The sequence below is a fragment of the Squalius cephalus genome (genome assembly GCF_949319135.1).
Source record: "Squalius cephalus genome assembly, chromosome: 22".
Taxonomy (NCBI): Eukaryota; Metazoa; Chordata; class Actinopteri; order Cypriniformes; family Leuciscidae; genus Squalius; species Squalius cephalus.
The window spans coordinates 7,132,338-7,156,847 of record NC_137143.1 but is presented as its reverse complement, the minus strand read 5'-3'; the positions used below and the strand labels follow the sequence as shown (position 1 = coordinate 7,156,847).

General features: G+C 36.3%; 1 protein-coding gene across 3 annotated transcripts; it reads right to left on the bottom strand.

The window, feature by feature from the left end:
- Positions 1–3,956: 3,956 nt before the first annotated feature.
- Positions 3,957–23,467, bottom strand: ranbp3a (RAN binding protein 3a). 3 transcript variants are annotated; one of them, XM_079856455.1, is made up of 18 exons: positions 23,409–23,467; positions 16,724–16,806; positions 15,535–15,590; positions 15,420–15,456; positions 15,072–15,158; positions 14,918–14,989; positions 14,494–14,559; positions 14,201–14,293; positions 14,008–14,120; positions 12,939–13,049; positions 11,464–11,555; positions 11,287–11,362; positions 11,057–11,165; positions 8,915–9,039; positions 8,714–8,840; positions 6,668–6,810; positions 6,405–6,582; positions 3,957–5,474 (listed from the first exon to the last, which is right to left on the bottom strand). In XM_079856455.1, the coding sequence occupies exons 2-18, from the start codon at positions 16,737–16,739 to the stop codon at positions 5,425–5,427; spliced, it is 1,551 nt and encodes a 516-aa protein (XP_079712581.1). In that variant the 5' UTR covers positions 16,740–16,806; positions 23,409–23,467; the 3' UTR covers positions 3,957–5,424. The 3 variants fall into 3 exon arrangements, with proteins under 3 accessions (XP_079712581.1, XP_079712583.1, XP_079712582.1); XM_079856457.1 differs by having other exon boundaries at positions 12,939–13,043; positions 23,409–23,463; XM_079856456.1 differs by having other exon boundaries at positions 14,494–14,556; positions 23,409–23,463.
- Positions 23,468–24,510: the final 1,043 nt, after the last annotated feature.

Below are 24,510 nucleotides of genomic sequence, written 5' to 3'. Positions count from 1 at the left end.
CAGAATTAAACTGATCTTTTGTTTTAGTTCTGCGGATTTAAAATGACCAGATGCAACGTTACCTTAAAGTCAACCGAAAAATGAAACCGAAATCTTTTCTTTTCTATTGTGACATATAGCAGTGAAACGGCTTATCGTAACAGGCTGCTGGAGAAGAACAGTTGAAACTCGTCTGGCTATTAGACAACCCAGCCCTCGTGCCATACAAATAAGAATGGTCCATTTTGTATGCGACTCTATCAGTAAGTGACAGATTGGAAGAAAATTACCGTCGTTATTTTATACCGTTGCAGTGGGCATGAACATTTAAATCTCTTCACTTAAACCTGTAGTTTGTCTAAACAGCAGAAAGCAGCCAATATCTGTTTTTATTCTGTGGCTATTTGTACACAAAGCCAACCGTCAAAGCGTTGCTGGTGTTTCTTAGCCATGCAGTTGTAGTATAAATGAAGCTATAATTAGTTTACAAAAAAAGGTTCCAAACATCCATTAACAAAAATAACTTGCTCAAAATGGCCTTGACCTTTAAACCGTTTAAGCGCGAGAGAATGGAAGAAAACAGTGGATCTCTTAAAGTACACAGACCTCCACTGTGACCTCTGCTTAACCACGGCTCTGTCATACTAAAATCAAGTTAAAAATGGAGAGTTTGTGGCTTTTAGTCTATGCTTGAGAAACTGAGGTCATCTATATAGTAGTGCACTTCTAAAGCTGACAAAAGTAATAATAATTTTCAACAGGTGTACACATTTATTACATGGCTCTCTGGAATACTTTAAAGTGCCCCATTATGCTTTTTCAGATATGACCTTTTATGTAGTGTGTAATATAGCATCTGTTTCATGCTAAACCTCAAGAACAAGATCATTGCTGAGGAATATTGTTTTGGTGATTATGCGAGTTGTGACTTGGCTCAGCTTTTCAGGAATGAATATGATGTTCTGAGGCATACACAAATATTTGGTGAATCCTATATTTCAGTTTGCTTGAAAATAATTGACCATAAAATAAACCTGCCATTGAAATTGTCAACTATGAGTAGCGTTAAGTCAAGTTGAAATTTTTATTTCCATGCACTTTCAGTTTGTATGTTCCTGTTTTTCCTTGGTTTTAGTTTCTGATTCCTGTGTTCCCAATTCTAGTTTGTTTCCATTGTAACTTCTTATGTTCACCTGTTTCTAGTTTAGTTCCTTTAGTTCTCGTATGTAGGACCTTGGTTTGATTCTGCCCTTTGTCCTGTATTGTCTTTGTGTGAGTTGCATAGTGACCTTCGATTTTGCGCCGTGTTGGATTGCCTTTGTTGCTGTAGCCGCTATTCAGACTGTCAGTCCTAATCCAATTGAAATCCGATCATATTTAGCAAGTGTGAATGGCAAAAACATCACATGAAATGCGATTTTTACAAATCCTTTTTGAGCTACATTCATATGTGGTCTGAAATCCAATTTAAATCACATTTCTGAAAATCCATTTTAGTCTGACTGCTCCAATCAGATTTTGCGTGGATTTTACACAACATGTTGTAAATAAGACAACATCTGTATTGCAAACCCCTCCACGTTGCTGTTGTTGTGGGGTTTGCCTACCAACGCAACGTTATTGGTATAGAAACCATTCTGGAGACGAAAGGACACACAAGTGCCATTCACAAAGTGGACAGTCAATAATTTAGATCAGATTCCAATCAGATTTGGGCTGACAGTGTGAACACAGCAGAGCCAACTCTTAGACAACGGTTGTCATAAACGTACTGTGTTGATACAGACTTTATCAACTGATGATAATGAAATGTTGGCCCTAGATTGACTTTTTATAATAAATTATTTTCTGTGTTTTTGGAGACAGAGTGTAAGTGTGCATGAGCTAACAATGCGTGGAATAGTTAATGTGGCCAGTCAACTATATTACTTGTGGGGGGGGGGGGGGGGGGGGGGAATCACATTTAAAAAAACTAGAATGCTGCTTCTCATATCCTTTAATGCCAATAGAATTGAATTATGAGAGTCTTTCCCAACTGGGAAATGGACAAAACATTAATGGCTCCTTACACTAATGGCATACCAACATTTCCGACCAATCAAATTTCTCTTGAACAAGAAAGCCTCCCTAATACCACCAGCCTTTGAATAGCAATGGCAAGCAAGCTGGCGCTGAGGTGTCATTATAGACCCTTCACAGAAAACTGCAACCAGCAAAGAAAAATGTAACATACTTAAGGAACAATCAGACAGTGTAGAGATTGCAGACAAAGAAAAAGACTTTATGGAACAAAGGCGGTACAGGTTTCCAAGTGGCAGAATAATGTGACTTAGAAGCAGCATCATATTTCACATGTAAAATCAGCAGATGTGTGTATGTGGAAAAGTGAAATGGTCTGAATTCTTTTTAATTGCAAACATGAATACAATATATTCAATTAAAAAAGAAATATGATTGAGATGCTGAATGCATAATGGAGAAATAAAAAAGGAAGAGGAAAAAAAGACAAGATCATTTGCATATTCTAGGTTTGGGTTTTTATAATGGTGCAACTTGTCACATGGTTAATGGAAAACAGAAATGTCTATAACCGACCAAATATATGCCCACATTATTACACGTTTCAAATTCGTGGTTAACAAAAAGACAAACTTATTCCAGTGAAGCCAACAGATGTTTATTCCAATAGCAGCCTAGCCCTTCTAAATGATCTTTAAACTCTTCCACCAGAGTGAAATTGTATATTTAAACCACGAGACCAGTGCAGTTGAGTTGTTCTGGACCAGAAATAGCACCGGCATGTTCACAGTCTCTCTGAGGTCTATACAAACAACCCAAAAAAGACGCAAAAAAAGAAGAAAAAAAGTGTGTCCTATACATCTGCTGCCTCTAACACACCGAATGTAAACATTTACAGACATTTACAGCAATCAAATCGCACTGAGCAAACATCTGTTTTGTAAACCTTTAGCCCTGCTAGTTTACGTGCTTTCATATTAATGGGAAAAATCTAACTGTATAGAAACACATTCATTCTGAAGGAGAACAACAGAATGTAATGCTAAAAGCAAAGCAAGTACAACACAAATATGAACACAAAATAAAATAGTTAAGTGCTGTAGTTGGTATAAACACTAAAACCTCTGCAAACAGGACAAAAATATTATTTAACTTTTAAACTGGATAAATTTATAACAAAGGCCTATTTAGCATTTTGAACAATGTATCTACATATCTCTCGTTTTATTTTTTAACAATATTTTAATTAAAGCGTGTTTGAAGAGTATCCTACTATAAAACTACAAAATGTAACTTGTTCTCATCTGAACACATTTAGGTGAAAAACAGAATGAAGGATGATTATTTCAACTCTTTCTTTAGTCTTATTATCATGTGCTACACACCCTGCTCTTCCTCTATGTGAATGGCAGGATGGAGCAATGGATCCTCTGCTTCAGACACATTACAGCATGTGTGTTGACAGAAACAGTCAGACAGTGTACCATACATTATTGTCTATTGTAACATTTTGTGACTATGCTACAAATGAGTACAGATCGCTGGCAGTGTATTAAGGATATTTCAGCAGCAGAGTGGGAAAAGCCCTTCTTTGACTACATTGTGTGAGGCTTCTGTATGTTGTTTGGTAGTACTGCGCCTTTGAGTGATGTCTGACCCACACTAGCTGACACGCCTGCCTTCTAGAACTTAAGATCAGGTTGTGCTTCATCAAAAAGAACTCTTTATACAAGGGAAAAGCTTGCAAAAAACATCTAGGTCACATTCACCCTAAAATCAAAACAAAACAACAAAAAAATGATTATTACTTATTAAAATTATTGTTATACAAATGTATGTATAACTGTAATATACTATAATATAATATAATATAATATAATATAATATAATATATCAATGAAGCCTAATTAAAGGCCATTCATGTGTTTTGTATTATGGCATTATTTTGATAATTTTTTGACAAATAAGCACACTAGAGTTTTAAAAACACAAATTAGCACAAATTAAAGGCAGTATAACAAATACTACCATGATGTACATTTAAAAAATATTGATTTGCATTACAATAATGAGAATGCATTTTCTTTCAGAATAAACTAGACTGCTGAAAATTGAGGTTGGATGAATGTTATCTACAAAAATAAGATCTTAACAAATGATTGGATTTTAGTGTGAATTACGACCCAGATATGTTCCTGTGAGAGTCGACCCAACAGGCCGGCTCTAAACGCTCCGCAATCACAAAAAAGTGATTCCACTCTTTAAAAATAAAATAAAAATAGTCCAAATGTCAAACTAATCGCTATTTTTGAACAAAATTCCTGTTAAATGAGACATTCTTTCCCTAATTTAATGACAAAAACTCTTCAATAAACAAAATATGTTATATATGAAAAACACTGTAAATAGTATTATTGTAGTAACAGACAATACAGAACCAATTTTATGATAATAATTAATGTCATCATTAATAAGACATTTTGCTATAAAACTTGCGATCCTAAACCATGTACAATACTAACTCTTGATATACAGGACATTTTCATAAAAATATACTGTGTGAAAAGGTACTATTGCATTGAAACTGGAGGATAATTTACAGTAAGTATTTGTACAACTCTTCCTTTTGTTTGTTGGCGAGGTCAACCTCGCCGTGATGATTTTTAAAAAGTTGAAACGTTTTACCCAAAAATGAAAACTGTCTTCGTTTTACACACCCTCATGTCATGCCAAACCCATGTTCTGTGAATTTCCAGAACCCTCAAAAACTTTTGCAGCATATAGAGCTTTGAAACGACAAGAGAGACACAACAGCATTTTCATTTATGGGTAAACTTTTCCTTTAAGTAAACAGACTAACAAATTTGATATAATATGAATAATGTAATAAATGAGGTCCACTTAAAGCTGCATTGTGAATGTTTCTGATTCTGATTCATGAGTGATCAGCTCTCTTTCAACATTGTACTGTTCTACAGCACTATATGAGCAAACTACCGAGTGAACTAAATGCTGCTTGCGCATCCCATGACTCATCTGAAATCCTTCTGAGATCTAAAGTGAGTGAGGGAAGATTTAAACAGTGCAGCTGAAACTGAAACTGAGATGGTTGGTCTCTGCGTGCACTCTATCCTGTTTCTACTCAGGAGGGGATGGAATAATTAAGTCTCACATAAACGAGTTATGACATTTGAGAAATCTTGATGGTTTACTAAAACACTAAGAGCCTCTCATTTTCATCAATATGATGACATTGAGAGTGTTACGTGTGCAGTCTTTTTTTGCGGTTAAAAATGCAATAAATAAAACCAGCTGAACACATGACTATAGTACACCTGAAGGAGTTTGGAGAAAAACACCTGCATAGTATTTGAGCTGATCAGAGGGCTGCAGTGAGGCATTGTGGGATAGAAAACAGCAGCAGGCTCAGCACTGTGTGTCACCTGTGGATGAACACACACCAGCCTCTGGGGTACCTGAAAATAATAGACAAAACCGGATTAAATTTGCAAAGCACAGACTTCATATTTTATTTTGTTTATATCTCGCAAGTCTGACTTTTGTAAACTCGCATTTGCGAGAAAAAAAGAAAAAGTACGAATTGTGAGATAAAAAGTCGTAATTACCTTTTTTTATTCTGTGAAGGAAAGGGAGAGATAAGTGCTTCACTTAAAAATCTAGTTTAAAGTTTGTGAAAGCAGTCTCAATTCATGAACTTCAAATTTCCATTTAAGGACAGTAAAATTTCTTGTTTTATGGCTTTTTTCCCTGCATATTGGTTAGAAACATGACTTTGATTTGGTGGACAAAAAAAGAATACATTATTATTGTTATTATTATTATTAATTGTTATTACCATAGTAAGAAATAATAATAAAAAAAATCACATCAAACTACTTACTTTTTTTTATTTCATTTAAAATTAGGCTTTTTTCCCTTCTTTATGATATCAGTATCAACTGGATGTTTTTGACTGTAAGCCTCCAAAAAACATTTAAAAAAAATGTAAATTAAAAAATTAAAAACATGCTCATTTAAAAGATGTATTCAAGAATTATTTTTTAATGTTTTAATAAATTAATGTGGGCAAAAAAATGATTTAATTTTTGCTGCTTATGGTAATCTATGGACACATTTCATGCTTAATTTTAAGGGCATTTTTGTTTTTTTTATGATAAAAAAAAAAAAAATCATACAAATTTGTGCTGGGTTGTCCTTTGTAAAATCTGGGTCCTGAAGCCAAATCTATTAGGAACATCTGCTTTAAAGTAGTTCCTTATAATACCACGTAAATATAGGGGGTTTTTTCACGTTTTTTTCTGCACCTTACCAGTGTAACCAGCGTAAACATCTTTAGTGGCAGTTGCCACAACCACAAGCTCATAGAATTTGACATGAAAGATTACCTGGATCAGGCGTAGCCGCTTTGGGGGGCGTGCGGGACTCGTCGTCGTCGCTGAAGCGGATGACCTCTCCGGCGGGGGGATCCGGCTGGCCGTCAGACTCCTGACCCCCAATGCTCCTCAGCGCCAGGATACGATGATGCAGGGCTGCAAAGAGCTGGGCAGCGTCCTTAGAGCTGGACTGAGAGATGAGATGAGACCACATAAGACCAACCACTTAACACTCACTGTTCACAGCCTCTCATTACAACTATAATCATTCTTACAGATATGAGGAAGACTTTGACGCCATGCTCGTCTGTGTCCATGGCTGTTATTCTGAGACTCTTCTCGCTGGCTTTATCCACCTGCATCTGAGGCCAAAGCTTAGTGTTGAGGATCACTCGAAGACTTCCTTGAGTCCGCATGACTGCAAGCCACAAACAAACACCAGGATCAGAAACACTACGCTGTGAATGAATTACACCTATGCTACTTCTAAAACTTGTGTCTGACAAACATGTTTCATGAGAACTTGTTGCAAATTTGTCAACCAAAAGTTTCACACAGTTATAGGTCGGTCGGTATATAGGAAAGATCAATTAAATGACCAGTATTTGGCCATTCTGAGACTAATGGCATCAGCCACTGACTTGAGCACCCATGGCGTATAAAACAGAAGTATTAGCTCCCCCTTGTGACAGTTCCAAAATCTGCAGACAGCTTTGTAATGAACATGAGCGGTTTTTGAATATGTTTAATATATTTTGGATAAATATTGTGTAAAAGGAGCATACAATAAATTTCAGCTGTTTTGAGCATTTTATCGGCTCACTTTAATTTGTTTTGAAATAATAGTTCAAATGTTTGGGGTCAGTAATTTTTTTAAAATGTAATTAGTGCTTTTATTCGGCATGCTCCTTTTAGCATTTGTTTAAGACTAACAAATTGATTAAAGGTTTCTGAAATAAAAAAGTATCACCATTTCCACAAAACATTTAAGCAGCACAACTGTTTTCAACATTGATTTCTTGAGCAGTAAATCAGCATAATAGAATGATTTCTGAAGGATCATGTGACACTGAAGACTGGAGTAATGATGCTGAAAATTCAGCTTTGATCACATGAATATATTACATTTTAACATTAAAGGACAAGTTCGGTATTTTACACTTAAAGCCCTGTTTTCAGATCGTTTCTGATGAAATAGAACGGTTAAGATTGAAATTTGGACACATGCTGCTGTCCCGAGAATTTTCAGTTTCTTTCGCTCCCCCCCCCCCCCCCCCCCCCACCTCCACAATGTAGGTGCACTGGAACAATCCTTCCTAAAACGCATTAAATTTCGTTTACAAAGACGTGAAACTCACCGAGTGGTCAGGGGTGTCCACTGATATGCTCACACAAAAATCGCAGCAAAAGATGCTTTCCAAAAGGTGTTTTACCATTTGTTGTAAAACTGTGGACCTATTTTTCCAAACGCCTCACACCCGTACATTCTTCCGTTGAGAGCTTGAATAATAGACACTCCAGTCCAGTTGGTGGCGGAGTAATACCGTACCTCACAGCACATCCAATACAAGTCAATGGAGTTGGACAAAAACTACGATAAAACCTGTTGGAAAGCATCTTTTGCAGCGATTTTTGTGTGAGCATATCAGTGAACACCCCTGACCACTCGGTGAGTTTCACGTCTTTGTAAACGAAAGTTTAATGCGTTTTAGGAAGGATTGTTCCAGTGCACCTATGCAGCCATTGTGGAGGTGGGGGGGGGAAAGCGAAAGAAACCGAAAATTCTCGGGACAGCAGCATGTGTCCAAAATTTAATCTTAACCGTTCTATTTCATCAGAAACGATCTGAAACCAGGGCTTTAAGTGTAAAATACTGAACTTGTCCTTTAAAATCGAAAAGAGTTATTTTAAATTATAATAATATATTACATAATATTACAGATTTTACTGTATTTTTGATTAAATAAACGGTTGCCTTGGTGAACAAATGACTTTCAAAAACAATTTAAAAAATATTACAGACAGCAAATGTTTGAACAGTTGTGTATATCATAAGACTTAAAATACAGAACTACATGTATGAAAAAAAAGATTAGATATTCTGCGTTAGACCTCCTTTTGTGGTTCAAGGAAGCAAAAATATATTGGAATGAAATGAGTACATGACGACAAAACTTTCATTTTTGGGTGAACTATTTCTTTAAACGTCAGTCATTGGCCATATTACCCTGGCACATGTCCACTATCAAAACACCAGCAAATTCACAGTAAAATGTAAAGAGTGAAGGAGATTCGACCAAGGCCTTTTCCAACATCATTACCCAGTCTGGATTGTAAGGTGCCGTCATCCGCTGTCGCTGATGTCATGTCATTAAGCCTGAGCACTCCACATCCTCTCTCCACCCACGACTGAGACGTCATCTCAAACACAAACAACTTACACTGCATCTGAAAACACACAGGACAGTGCAGCATCATCTTCTCATGTGTCTGTATCGCTCAGATGCGAGAGCTGCTCTCACCTGCAGCACGTTGCTCTCAGACTCCTCTCCTGTCCTGACCTCCACCCGCTCTAATAAACACTTCTGGGGCTTGTGTGCTTCATGTCGCGCCGCCGACTCCTCCAGAGACTCTTTCATGCTGTCACCTACAGAACATTATAGAATCACAGAAATTAACTTCAATGATTTAGCGCAGTGGTTCCTAACAGTGGTGCAAGAAAATGGTAGAAAATGTAACTTAGATTACCATACAAAAGTTTGGGGTCATAAAGATTATTTTATTTTGGGGAAAAAAAAATATTTTGATTCAGCATCACATTGATCAATGTCACAAAAGATTTATATTTCAAATAAATGCTGTTCTTTTGAATTATGATTATTATTATTGATAATAATGGATGTTTCTTAAGTACCAAATCAACATGTTAGTATGATTTCTGAAGGATCATGTTACATAGATGACTGAAGTAATGATCTGAATATTCAGCTTTGATCACAGGAATACATTTAAAAATCTATTAAAACATAAAACCGTTATTTTTAATAAAAAAAAATATTTTTTTTTTTTTACTGTATTTTGATCAAATAAATGCAGCCTTGGTGAGAATAAGAGGAAAACAGTATATCAACTAGCATACGTTTACATTTTCATCTATACTTATTTTTCATTTCTATATTTTTAGTGGCTGGGCTTTAATTAACATGCTCACTGCAGCTATATTTTGAAAATCCTGCTACATTTGTTTTGAGGGATTCAAAAATCAACAACATTTTGGTTTTGTTATTTTAATGTGTTCCTTGAGGTTCACTTGTAATGTTAAAGATTTTTTGCACAAAAAACAAATGTATATACAGACAAGATTTGTCAACCCTGATTCTGACCCTCTGTCTGAAATGATCTGTTTTTAAGGGGCGGCTCCTTTAAGCTTGTCAGTAAACGGACGAAGTTACGATTGGCTAACATCATTGCATAGGAAACAGTATCAACTCTTGCACGCGAGTAAGTGTTTTAAAAACATTATCCATATAAAACCGTCATTACAGCTGAATGCTTCATCTTTTAACAAAAGTTTCTTTGCAAACTCTCCATTACACTGTGCCTCACTGACGAAACAAAATGCTCAGAACAAACATATAATCCTCCGACGCAATCCGGGACGCCATTAAAATAAACCATCCATTTGTTACTGACGCTGGGATCCTTCTGAAGTCTGTACAGAGACGCAAACGAGCTGTTTAAGCAGGACGCGTCAAAAACTTTCTTTCCATTTGTCCTGTTGTCGACAGACTCAAGTGCATGGAGTACATCAGAAATTGAATGTGCACCTGTATACTGTATCGAGGTAAATAGCGTCAGTGATTATAACAGACCTTATTCACAGCAGCGCCATCTTTGATTTTTAACAGGATACATCTCTTCAGTGGGTCGAACTGTTATTAATGTGTTTTTGAATTGACGACGAAACACTGTAAAAATATCTTTCCAAGAAATTTCAGTTGACAAAAAACTCCAGGAAATATGAGCTGTGGAAAATTACGAGTGATCTAGGAGCTTTTACAGCGGATGTCATTGAAAACACGGTAAGTCTATCCCTCACAGCCTCGCTTTCATACTCGTCATGCTGCCACTCTGAATTAGGTCTATGGGTTCCATTTGCTTTCGACGCAACACTCGTCAGTGTAGGCAAATGTTAGCCGTTAAGCCATTGAATGACAGAGGGTGGGGCCTATGCTGTGATGATGTGAAACTATTCATCGATGTCTTGCTCTGGAGGCAGGCATATGCAAATGTATCGATTTTGAAAATATGCATTTTCGCACAATCCTAACATGCACTACAAAAGCAGGTGAGCAATAATTGTTATTTATAAATGAAAAATGCATTTATGAAACATGAAATAGTTGCATATGGTTATCACATTTAAAAAATGTGATTATGCTTCTGACTTTATGCTTGCTTTTGTTGCAAACACCCGAAAATCTAACCTATAATAAAAATGAAATTACTGTCACTTCACACAACATTTTGCTTTCAGTGTGGACAGAAAAGCTGTTTGACACGGCAGTGTTCTCATTTTGGCCATAGTAACAATGAGCCATTAATCTCAAAACTCAACATGATTTTTGTCAGGTCAGGCTTGTGATGTGGTCTGGAACACATACTCTTCTCCACAGTTTGATCTTGTGAGGATGAAAGCTGGCTGAACAGGCCCATCTCAGACTGAAACTCTCTGCTGCCCCCTGGTAGTTCTGTGCTGAGTTTCGGCAGCGCCTGGAAGTATGCAGTACAAGTGGGATTGAGTGATTTACAAGTCTTGATACTCAGCAACTGTGATCTCTGATAACTTGAGCATGTCAAATTCTGACAAACAGAAAGGAATGCATCGCTTTACCAAGACGCGATCCAACATGTTCTGCCCAAAGACAAACTTCACACTGTTGGCATTGCTGTTGTCAGGTTTCTGTGTGCTAAAAGAAACAATATTGATGCCAAGAAAAGTTACAAGTTTCTGTCTGAGGAGATCTGTAAAATGTCTTAAAAACGAACATGAACATTTGAACTGCAGTACCTAGAAGTGGTGCACTGCAAGAAGTAATTTGTTTCCTCTGAATTTTCTGGCAGAAGACGATCAGTATTCTGAGAGTCCCAGCTGTTACGCACCTGCAGCAAACGCAATACTTCAAACAAAACTCCAAAGCCAAGCTTTTTATTTTTTACTTCTAAATTATTGCACAATTTAAAGCTGCAGTCCGTAACTTTTGTTGAGCTCAAAATTGACAAAAATTACTTAGTGAGCAAGTACATCATGAATTCATTTCCCAAACTGTGTTTTTGTCTTGTCCTGAATCACTAGGGTACACCTATATTAAGTGTTTATATTCAGACTAGTCAGACTAGTTTGGGTGGGCACTGCTGTGGAGGAGCCCAGTACCTGCGTGACTCGTCATAAACAGAGAGAAGTAGCTCCGGCTACAATAGCTACGTTTACATGGACACAATCGAAATGAAATCAATACGATTGATGAATCCGAACAAGGTGTTTACATGAATGATAAATAAAGTAAGCATGTTCTTCCGCAAGACGCATGCAGTTCTGTTTATTAACCACTAGAGCGCCAAAAGTTACGGACAGCAGATTAAATGAGGAACATTAAAAGTTCTGATTTGCAGACATTTATTTGGAATTAGGACTGGATGATAATTAGATCAATTATATCTTTACCTTTTCCCTAGATTTAAAATATAGTAAACGGGATTAAATAATCATAATATCTCATGTATTTTCTCTGAAAACAGTAAAACAGTAACCAATAATAAAAATCAAACTGTATTCAAATCTACTATACTGCAAGTAGAAAAAAATGTTAAAAACTAAAACATTATCAAATCTAGTATAAAAAAACAAACAAAGGCATGTTCTTCCCAAATGTTATTCTTTTTTTTTTTTTTTTACATGAGGAAAAAAATGTATCTAATGATTTTCATTTAAGTGTGACAATATAACAGAGTAATAAACAGCAATATTATCAACATACACTACCGTTTAACAGTTTGGGGTTGGTAAGAATGTTTTGTAAGAAGTCTCTCTTCATCTCTGCTTGCAGCTTTTTTTGCCCCCCCGCGCTAGTTCTTTGGCGTCGGTTTGGTGTGTCCCTACCTTTAATTCTAAATCATATTATGTGGTGGTTCCTATGATGCTATGTTTGCAAGCGAAACTCTGAATAAGAAGCATATTCAATCACTTCATTGAAACAGTTTGAACTGATTAACTAAATGAATTGATTTTTTTTTCTACTGAAGTTTAATTAAGAGATACTATTAAAACATCAGTTTAAATGCATTTATACTCAAGTCAGGGAAGGAAAGGGAAACTAACTAAATAAAAATCCTTGTAATATTCCAAATGTTGCTTCATTTTCATATTGACAGCAAATTCGCTGTACTGTAAATATTCAATATATAACCCAGTCCAAACAGGAATGAGACAAAATCACACATTCATTCAGACACAAATTCAGAACATCAGGATCAGATGAATCAAACCTTTGCTCTGTCCCTCATATTCTGTCCAAATACAAAACTGGCCTCAACAGGGGCATCGTGTCCTTCAGGTTTGTCATCCGTTTTTTCCCCCAAAGTACTGTTGTTCTGTACCTTAAAAGAAATAACAAAAAGTAATTTTAAGTTTAAAACTGTGACCAAATGACATATGTTCACTTTGCTGTATTCACGCATCAAAGATTTAACTAAAAATGCTGGGTCAGCCAAAAAAAAAAAAAAAAAAAAGATGTTTAGCACAAGATGACAAACTATTTTCTGGAAACCAAAACTAAACTTGTCTGGCCTTTGGACCGTAGCCCATGCTGTGTTCAAACATGCTTCCTTTGTAGAATATGAAAAACACACAGTTTAACCATTTCAGTGTCTCCTAAATATATGTGGACAATTAAAGCCTCACTTCAAAATATATAAATTCCTTTGTGTTATATAACTAAATGTGACTTTATATAGCACAAATACACATTTGAAGCAAAAAAAAGAAGTCTGGCATGCTTCAAATGATATAAAACAGGTTATTATATGGTTTAAAACTAATACAAAAAGTATTTTGACACGGATTGTCAAATCATTATACTGCCATTAATCTATTCATCTATTTTTGTGACGATTCATTTTAAAGTGCCCCATTATGCTTTTTCGAAAATTACCTTTCATACGGTGTGTAATATGGTTGTTTGTGAATATAAAAGGTCTGCAAAGTTTTAAAAATCAAAGTGAATGATATATAAAGTTATTGTCTTCTAAAAGAAAAAAAAAACAATTTAAAAATTCAGAGTCATCAGCAATTCCAGTCTTATTTCCAGTTACATACATGTAACAATGTAACAAATTTGCATAATGCCAGCCTATGGTCTTCATTGGCTGCTCACAAACCATGTCTACTTTGACCCGGCATTAAACACTGTAGTTGTAGCTAAGACTGGAAGAGTTTGGTTTGTGTTTTAGACATGTTTAGAAGAGGCTGTTTTCAGCTCTGCAAATCCACTTACAAAGGATGAGGACTAGGGCTCGAATTGATACGGTAAAACCGGCGGTTTGAGACATGTCTTACCAGTGCCACATCATTTTCCTGTGTGCCAGCAGCAGACATCTCTGAGTTACGTTCACATTCTGTTCCTCCATCTGAGAGGTTTTTCACTCCGTTTGAACTGCTGTTGCTCGTGTCTGGTGAAACAACATACATGTTACATGCTGTAGTTCTCCTTCAGCTGGTCTACTTGAGCTGATACTCATCATGTACTCACTGTTCTGAGGGGGGGTTCGGGCCGGAGGGGGCTGCAGCACTGGAGGTCGCAGAATGCTGCGCTGGGCTTCTTTGGGTTTGGGGCTAGGGACACCTGAAACGAATCAATCAAATAATTATTGCTGTGAACTCATCATCCCTCAAGCTCTCAGGCCCTCTGAGGGTCTCTGGTACTGAAAGTTCAAATGGAGACTATCTGTGGAATCATGTAAATAAACAATCTTATGAAAGCACCACAAATGGACATTAATCAACAGACTGTTCAAAACAGCAGATGCTTGAACACTGACTCACCAGTGCTCGGTGCCTGACCATGGATCAGAGTCGGGGGTTTCAGGCGAAACCCCACAGTCTTCTCTTCTGGTGGAAAAAAACAAACAATTGAGAAAATGAGATCTGTCAACATGAAACTAAAACTGACACTTTCTTCCTTTCTCCAATGCAAATGTATTGTGCAAATGTTTGTCTTTGTAAACTTTGAAAATGTAATAACTAAGCTCCATTTCTGAAACAACTTTCCTTTTTATGTCCATCAAATACAGACCACTTTTGATCAATTCCTAATGGATAAAATCAACTCTTGAGTCATTTATGTCTCACTGAATATCCTGCTGCACTCATAAATGTCACATAATGAACATAAAACAGGCTGCCATTTCATGCTGACTTACAATGTGTGATTTGGTATAAGTTTGTAGCACACTGTATCAAGTCTCACCAGGTTCTGAGTCGGAGTTTCCGGTTGGTGACTGACAGAAACTGGATGGCATGAAAACATTATTCTTAGAAACTGCAAAAAGGAAAAGAAAGTGTGTCAAAGAAACCAGGCTAAAGATCTGTTATTACTTTCCAGGTGTAAATCTCTGGATTACCGGAATGAGTTGGTGGGAATTGTGCAAATGGTGATGTTCTTCCTCTTTTGGCAGCAGGACTGTATCTGCCATCTTCTTTATCAGAGTCTGGGGGAGAAAAGGAGTCCAGAAAAGACACATGCATAAATGAATTCTTCATACACAACTCAATGGATGAAGCACATTTTCAAGACATTTTCTACCCCAAAATCAAAAGGAAAAAAGGAATAACATTTTTCAAAAAGAAAATGAAGACTGTTTTAGTATCTTTTGCACTGTAATAATATTTTTGATATATAAAATATGTTTCTTTGTGAAATTCAGTATTTCAATAATATATTTTGTTGACTGTAAAAAGACTAAACTCACCTTCTCCATCCTCTGTGCTGGATCCGTCTGCTGACCTCTGGGGACAGAATCAGTGTCTTAAAGCCAGTTTTGGACAGGTGTGATCAGAGTCAGTAAGAACTGGTGCTGGTCTTACCTTTTGTGTTTTGTCCTTCTGAAACACAAACACTGGAGGAGCAACAGCAGGTTTCTCTGCGAGATGAAAAACAAGATGTCTGAGTCAGTGTGAGTGGATATGATTCAATCACTCTGTACCAAAACCAAGTGCTTTCTGTTTTACAACATTCTACAACAGATAAAGTGTGAGAAATGTTGATTATAAATGTATTTTATTGTATACATTTAGGCCTTGTCCACACTAATGCGTTTTCGTTTGAAAAGGCATCTTTTTCTCTCCGTTTTGGCTTTCCGCCCACACTGAGACGGCACTTTTGTCCTGTGAAAACTGAGCTTTTTTTAAAAATGCTTTAACAAGTGGATACATCTGAAAATACAGTTTACGCACTGTAGTATGGACTGTGAAAACGGAGGCATTTGTTACGCATACTGAACCGATAGTTTGTGGCTGTTATGTGCCATTCACTTTTATACTGTTGCTAAAGATATGTTACTTTTGTACAATCTTCATATCGCAGTACTGTAATATTTCAACTCAGATCAATATTTCGTGTCTAATTATTTACTTATGTGGCAAGTAGCCGTGAAGGTCCTTATTCTGAGATAACAACCGGCTGGATGTACATTATCCCTTACATAAATTATCAATCAGACGACAGAAGGCATGAAGTAGATTGTGTACAACAGGATTTCAGGCAAAGTTTTGATTAAGTTGATCATTAGGAGCCCTTAAATGAAGTATGTCTTTATAGGGTTAATATCTTAGAATTATAAAGCCTCTGTCCTGTCACATTCTTTAGCTGATCTTTATTAATACAAGAGCACAAATATGCACAGATCAAACAAAGCCCAGAAACAGAGCAGAACAACTTGTGAGGGCAATAGAAAAAGTTACAACCTTTTAGAAACAGATGGACTAAAAAAATGAAAACCCAAAGAAATCATTTTTTGCTACAATTGTTTCTGTCTATTTTTGTTACCATGGGCTTGCAGAGATAATGTCCTATAACACATCTACTGGTTACCAGCTCTGATGCAGTGCACTGACCCATTTAAAGCCTCAGTCCATTATCTCTGAATGAATGATTTTGAGAGCGCAAATCAGACTGTTCAAAATCTACTGAACAAATTGCAATGACTGTCCCAATAATATCACAAAAGAATTGCAGAAGAGATCATCTTTTTATCCGTTTGCCAACACAACTCACCGTTGTCATCTGCCATGCTGCTGTCTGATCCCTCCTCAGGATGAAGTTAAGCTCTTCGGTTTCCAACCATCAGAGAGAAAACACTAAAAATATGGTGGCAAAAGCATGAGAGTTCAATTAAATAAATAAAAAATGACAAGAATAAAAAAACCTAAATATAATAAAAAGTTAAAAGGCAAAGTTTACCAACTTACAAACATAAACACTTTAAAGGAACAGTTCAACCATAACTGAACATTTTGTCATGTTGTTACATTTGTATGACTGTACATTTCTTCAGAATATTATAGCACTTTTTTTTAATAATATGAAAGTCAAGTCAAGTCACCTTTATTTATATAGCGCTTTTTACCATACAGATTGTATCAAAGCAGCTTCACATTGATAACATGAAAATAATACAACAAAGTTTGTTTCTAGAAGAAAATTGCATCATCATCCACCCTTAATAAGGCAGATCAATAATATTGTTGAATATTAAATGTCCCCAACTAAGCAAGCCAAAAGCCAAGGCAACAGTGGCAAGGAACCAAAACTCCATCAGGTGACAGAATGGAGAAAAAAACCTTGGGAGAACCCAGGCTCATTCGGGGGTCAGTTCTCCTCTGGCCAATGAGCGAACAGTGTATGATTATGATTCAGGCAACATTACAGATCAGAACTCAGATTGGTCATGTCGATGAGGCCTTCACAGGGCTGATGAGGCTGGCACTTCAGTGAATGAGTTTAATGAATTGGTAAATCTAGTATAGAAAAATCAGCCTGAATGATTCGTTCATGAATCTGAAACTCACTGATTCAATAATCCAGTCATTATTAATCATCATATTGATCAGAAGAGGCTACATTCAAAAATATATTATATAGGCTAGCCTATATTCAAACAGCTGTGATATTTTAAATGACTACGTACACTGCTGAATATTCAATCCCTTATGTCAAAAGCACTTATTGTTAATGATATGATTACAGATTATAACCTAGATGTGTTTGACAGAAACCTGGCTAAAACCAGACGATTACATTACATTAAATGAGTCCACCCCGCAAGATTACTGTTATAAACATGAGCCTCGTCTGAAAGGCAAAGGGGGTGGTGTTGCTGTAATTTATAGTAATATCTTCAGAATTACTGATAAGTCTAGTTTCAAATATAATTCTTTTGAAGTGTTGGTGCTTAATGTAACACTATCTAGTGTAAATGATACATCACATTTAACATTTGTGCTGGCTACTGTATACAGGCCACCAGGGCAACATACAGACTTTATCAAAGAATTTGCTGATTTTCTATCAGTTAGTACTGGCTGCAGATAAAGTCCTAATTGCTGATGATTTTAATATACATGTAGATAACGAAAAAGATGCATTGGGTTTGGCATTTAAAGACATTGTAAACTCAATTGGAGTTAGACAACACGTGTCAGGACCTACTCATTGTCATAATCATACTCTAGATCTAATATTGTCGCATGGAATCAATGTTGATGCCGTTGAAATTCTACAGCAGAGCGATGACATCTCAGATCATTATCTAGTCTCATGTATACTTCATTTAGCCAAGGCTGCAAAGTCGACTCTGTGTAACAAAAATGTTAGACCTATCACTTCTGCCACTAAAGATTGCTTTATTAATAATATTCCTGATCAGTTTCATCTCCTCAGCATCCCAGATAACTTAGAAGAAGTCAATATTGCGACAGAAACTTTTGACTCTCTCTTTTCCAGTACTTTAGACACAGTTGCTCCTTTGCGCTTAAAGAAGATTAAAGAAAATAGTCCAACGCCATCAGGGCTTGCAAAATCTCTAGCCCGGCGTCCCGGGGCTATTGTGTTTTCCAGTCGGGCTAAAAAAAATGCATAACTGGCCTGCCCGACGTGTTATCTGAAATAGTGTAATCAAATTCCTCCCTTTATTCACATTATTGACTAGTTATTTTAAGGAAAAATATGACCGCGCAAGTTTTTGATCATGCTGATTTATCCTCAGTGCAATTTCTCATGAATCTCCATGCCAAATTAAAGCTCCACTTTCACATGAATGTTTACTTTCACTGCGTGTTAGAATGTCTGAATCCATGTGCTAACACACTATCACTGTAAAGCTGCTTTGAAACAAAAATAATTATATTGTAAAAAGCGCTACATAAATAAAGGTGACTTGACCATCATATATTCTGCTATATAAACAGCATAAAATTATTAGAGCACCATTTACTTGCCTCAAAAAAGTCTGGTATTATTATTATTATTTATTGCTACACTTCAATATGTGAATTATTCCATCAGAAAATTAACATTTTTAGAACGACGGAGCTGCGCGCTCTGCTTTAAGGCTGCTATAAATTTGACCTGCCACAAGGTGACAGACACTGTTTTCAAAACTCCCTGATGCTTAGAATCTTGTACCGGAACAATCAGAGAAAGGTGTCAAAGCTTCAAAGAGTCATTATTTCTCCATCCCTCCTGCATCCAACTGCAAGTTCTGACGTTTGGGGAAGACAACTGGTGCTTCCACCCCTTGTAAAGCAGTGCCGTTCTCACTTAATTTATTGTTGCTAAGTGACAGAGATTGCATGCGCAGTGGAGAACATTGCGAACATTGTGTGTGCGTGTGTGACTTTGTTAAGAGGAGCATGGATTTACGCCAATAATCCATTTATAATGGAGGTACAGAACTCTCCGTTATAAACGGAACATGTTCAAAAACTATTTTGTTCCAGTATCAATTAGACTGCTGAACATCAATTAGTGATGTTTATTTATTTTTTATGTGTATGATATGTAGCCTATATCTTGTGTAATTTTTGAGTGTAGGCTTTTGAATCAGGTTTTGGCGATTACAAATTTCCCTATCAGGGACAATAAAGTATATTTCATTTCAGTATTTCAGTTCTACTCGGCCCAAAAAAAAAAAAACAGGTCAGGATGAAAAAGTTTTTGATTGATGTTTTCACTCCTAACCAATTTTCTACATTCAAAATTGTCTTTTTATTTGGCTATAGTAAAATTCATTTCGGGCTACCAAAATCTGAAGAGAGCCTGCCCGAAGGACTACCAGCGATTTTGAAATTTTGCGAGCCCTGGCCTTGTACAACGAGTACACTCAGGCCCTTAAGAGAGCAGCCAGAAAAATGGAGCGCAACTGGAAGAAAACAAAACTAGAGTTTTTTCGCATTTCATGGAAAGAGAGCACGATTGCGTACAGAGATGCCTTAAAAGCTGCTAGAACTGCTTATTGTTCAACCCTATTAGAAGTAGGGCTGCACAATTAATCGAATTTCTAATTACGATTACGGATGCCACGATTACGTAATCGTTCAAAACCGCGATTACAAAAAAAAAAAAAAAAAAAAAAAGCCGCTAACATTTTTCTGCATGTGTGTGTTTAGAGCATGTTACGTTGTGAGAGGCGAACCACGACTACTTCAGAGAACCCAGCACAATAGGAACTACCAGAGACGTAACGTTAGGCCTAATTGTATGCTGAACAAAAAGTCTCTCAACTCAGAAAAACAGACTTTCCTGTCCTGTCAGCCGCTAAACTGCAGAAGCGCGCACTCTTCAATTGCACGCGCACATGCGGCGGAGCGCGCTCTATATCGCTTCATTACACAGCGCAAAATAAACTAGAAGCATGCAACGTCGTTACGTTTTAAATTAGAAAAAAAAACGCGTTGTCCAGATTCAGTATTTGAGGTCAGATGAGATGTTGTCAGGCTATAGCCTATGTCAGTGTCATTTTTCTATCGTTATTTTCATAACTTGATACGAAATAAAAAAATCTCTCACCTCAGAAAAACGAAATTTCATGTCCTGTCAGTTGTTTTACTGCACTCTTAGCCTGCAACCACTTTAACAGTTCTTGTAAGTATTGTGTATCACCATGGTAACTGTTGTTTCCATAACCCCATAATGCCACTTATTGGTTATTTTGTATATTTTTAAATGACTGTGGTGGCTCATACCAAGATTGTTTTAACAAAAACTAGTTTGGGACTGCTATTTAATAGCTTAACCTTGTAGGCCTACTGTTTATTTATCAGTAGGCTATTAGTCATATTCTTACAATTTATTTATATATTGAGTAAAGGGGGACAGTAGCCTACTTGTGTTTGTCAACAATTGTTGTGTAAACAAATGTATTATAATAGGCCTATATAATAGCTAAAAAGGTGGGTCGCGGCTTGATGACAATGGGGAAATGTGGGTCCCATGGTCAAACTATTCAAAACATCATTCAATGTAAATCGTGGTAATTGTAATTGATTACAATTTCAAGGGAATAATCGACAATTATGATTTGTCATAATCGTGCAGACCTAATTAGAAGAAAATAAACAAAACCCTAGGTATTTATTTGAAACAGTGGCTAAATTAACGAAAAATAAAGCTTCAACCCCAGACGTTTCCAAGCAGCACAGCAGTAATGACTTTATGAACTTCTTCACTTACAAGATCGATAATATCAAGGAGAAAATTATAACTATGCAAACGTCTACTAGAGTATCACATCAAACAGTGCATTGTAGTCTCCTTGAATAAAAATTTGATTCATTCATTACTATAGGAGAGGAAGAATTTTCTAAACTCGTTAAATCATCTAAATCAACAACGTGTACAGACCCTATACCGACTAAGCTACTGAAAGAGATGCTCCCAGAGGTCATAGATCCTCTTCTTAATATCATTAATTCATCTTTGTCATTAGGATACGCATTAGGATAAGCTAACTATGATTAAACCGCTTGTTAAAAAAATGCAACTTGATCCTAGAGAATTAGTCAATTACAGGCCGATCTCGAATCTACCTTTTCTGTCAAAGATATTAGAAAAGGCAGTATCCTCACAACTATGTTCCTTTTTAGAAAGAAATGATATCTGCGAGGATTTTCAGCTATGATTTAGACCGTACCATAGTACTGAGACTGCTCTCATCAGTCACAAATTATTTGCTCTTATCATCCGATCGTGGTTGTATCTCTCTCTATTAGTGTTACTCGATCTTAGTGCTGCATTTGATACTATTGACCACAACATTCTTTTAAATGGACTCGAAAATTAAGTTGGCATTAGTGGAATTGCATTAGCATGGTTTAAATCCTACTTATCTGACCGTTATCAGTTTGTAGCAGTAAATGAAGAGATGTCTTATCGATCACAAGTTCAGTATGGCGTACCACAAGGCTCAGTACTAGGACCGTTGCTGTTCACTCTGTACATGCTACCCTTGGGAGATATCATGAGGAAGCATGGCATTAGTTTTCACTGTTATGCTGATGATACTCAGCTCTATATTTCTTCACGCCCTGACGAAACATACCAATTCACAAAATTAACGGAATGCATAGATATAAAAAACTAGATGACTAGTAATTTCCTACTACTTAATTCTGAAAAAACAGAGATTCTAATTATTGCACAAAAAACTTCCTCACGTAATATGTGCACGCCATCAGCGTTTTCACAGGTTTCCGTTTTTGAAGTTTGTGCAGAGATAAAAAAAAAATCATAATTTTTCAAGAGTTGCACCTTGGAACCTATTTCAAGGTTTGCGTTCTCGATCCACCAGGCTCTGTTGTTGTACAGATGAGCGGGCCAGAGCGCGTTAAGGGTTTCTGTTAGAACGGTGTCGTGTTAGCGGCCCCTAAGTTAATAACTAATGATCTTTGCAACGGAAGTGAATCAATCAAAACTAACTTTAGCTGGACAATAACTTTATTCTAGAGCTGTTAAAGCCAAAACAATCTATGTTACTTTAATTTCCTATTATCTCGGTAAAGCTGCTTTGAAACAATCTATATTGTTAAAAGCGCTCTATGAAGGTGACTTGACAGTGTATGCATATTTAATGACCTGTTAAAGTCAGTATGAAATAAAAGTTATGATCTTTTCTTCCCTATTGTGATATATATTCCAAATGAAATGGCTTCTCAAACAAGAAAAAAATGAAGGGAGGAACTTTATTTTTTTCCATGGGGAATTGATTGGTGGCTAGCTACAACTGTGTTGTTTTTTCAAATATCAAAAAGGCTACATTAATATACTAGTTTCAGATAAACTTTAATTAATTAAAAAAATATACTTCTTAATTAAACATTTAAATTCGTATTAATAGAAGAATAGATATTAAACATAAAAATTGTATTTGCTGTACTGGCATCCAAAACGGCACCTAAACTCACTACACACATCACAGTTGACTTTCTAGGCTGGAAAAAGAGCACACCGTAATTCCTCTTAATGCCTCTTACTCAAACGACGTTTATTTAAAACGTGTTGAAACTGACACATCAACTACTGCCACAAACTACCAGAAACCCGCAGACAGAAATAACTGCAATACACGCATTTACAGCGACAACCAGTTTACAATTGATGGAAATAGCGGAAATGTACATGCCTGTATAAACCGAAACAAATATACAGTACCTGGACATAATTAAAACTCTTCTGAAAGAGAATATGAATAAACACAAATGTATGTAAACATTAGTTATGTCTCTTACTGAGGCCGGTGCGTTTAAAATGCTACGAAAAAAATGCGTAATTAAATCAACAACAATAAGCAAGCACTCGATCTCTCAACTCCAAACAGTCTAAGACATCATACCATGACTCATTATAATTAATAAACGGGTATGGCAAAAGATAAACAGGTATTTAAGACACAAACACCTCTTACCCTCGTCTGTCACCTCCGCCATCTTACTTCCGGCTGTCTAACCATAATCCCTTGCGCTCAACAGTGACGCAGAGAGCGTGAGCTGCACTGAGCTCAGATCTGTAGCGCGTTTGCAGAGTAGAGGAACGATATTAGACTACTAAAGAATTATAATGTTGTTTTATTTTATTTTATTTTACTTTAACCTGTTAACTATCACTCCCCTTTTTGAGCATCGATCTTAAATAGTTCATGAATGCTTTGGAATACAGACCTAAAGTTGGTCTCTTTTTAAAGAAGACCCTCAGATTATTGCAAGTGAATAACTTCAAAAGTTATAAAAGTATAAGTTTACTGTAAATCAAATATACTGAACTAAAAAAAAAAATATTGTATACACAATATGTATTTTACAAAATAATATCAGTCTATTTACTTGAAAAATCAAAACCATTTGTTTAAAGGGTAAGTTCACCAAAAAATGAAAATTCTGTCATTGATTACTCACCCTAATGTTATTCCAAACCTGTAAGACTTTCGTTCATCTTCAGAACACAAATGAAGATCTTTTTGATGAAATCTGAGCCGTCTGTCCCTCCATTGACAGCTACGCAACTACCACTTTGATGTTGCAAAAAGTTCAAGAGATTGTAAAAATAATCCAAAAAAAGTCCAAATTTTCTGAAGAGACTTGATCACTTTAAATGATGAACAGATTTAATTTAGGCATTGATCAGCGAACATAAACAGAACCTCATTGGTTCTTGCTAAAGCTTAAACGTGCTGCGTAACATGACAATGAACCATCACTGGTTCTCGCAGGTCAAGAGAACATGCTTGAGTTTCTGTTTACCACAACTGATTGAACTTTAAGTTGATGAATGTTCATATGTGAATAAAAGCCTAAATTCAATCTGTTCATCATATAAAGCGGTCGAGTCTCTTCAGACCACTCAATTCATATGGATTAGTTTATGAACTTTTTTTAAGCGTCAAAGTGGTAATTGCACAGACTGTCAATAGAGGAACACTCAGATTTTATAAAAAAATATCTTCATTTGTGTTCGGAAGATGATCAAAGGTCTTACAGGTTTGGAATGACTTGAGGGTGAATGAGTAATGA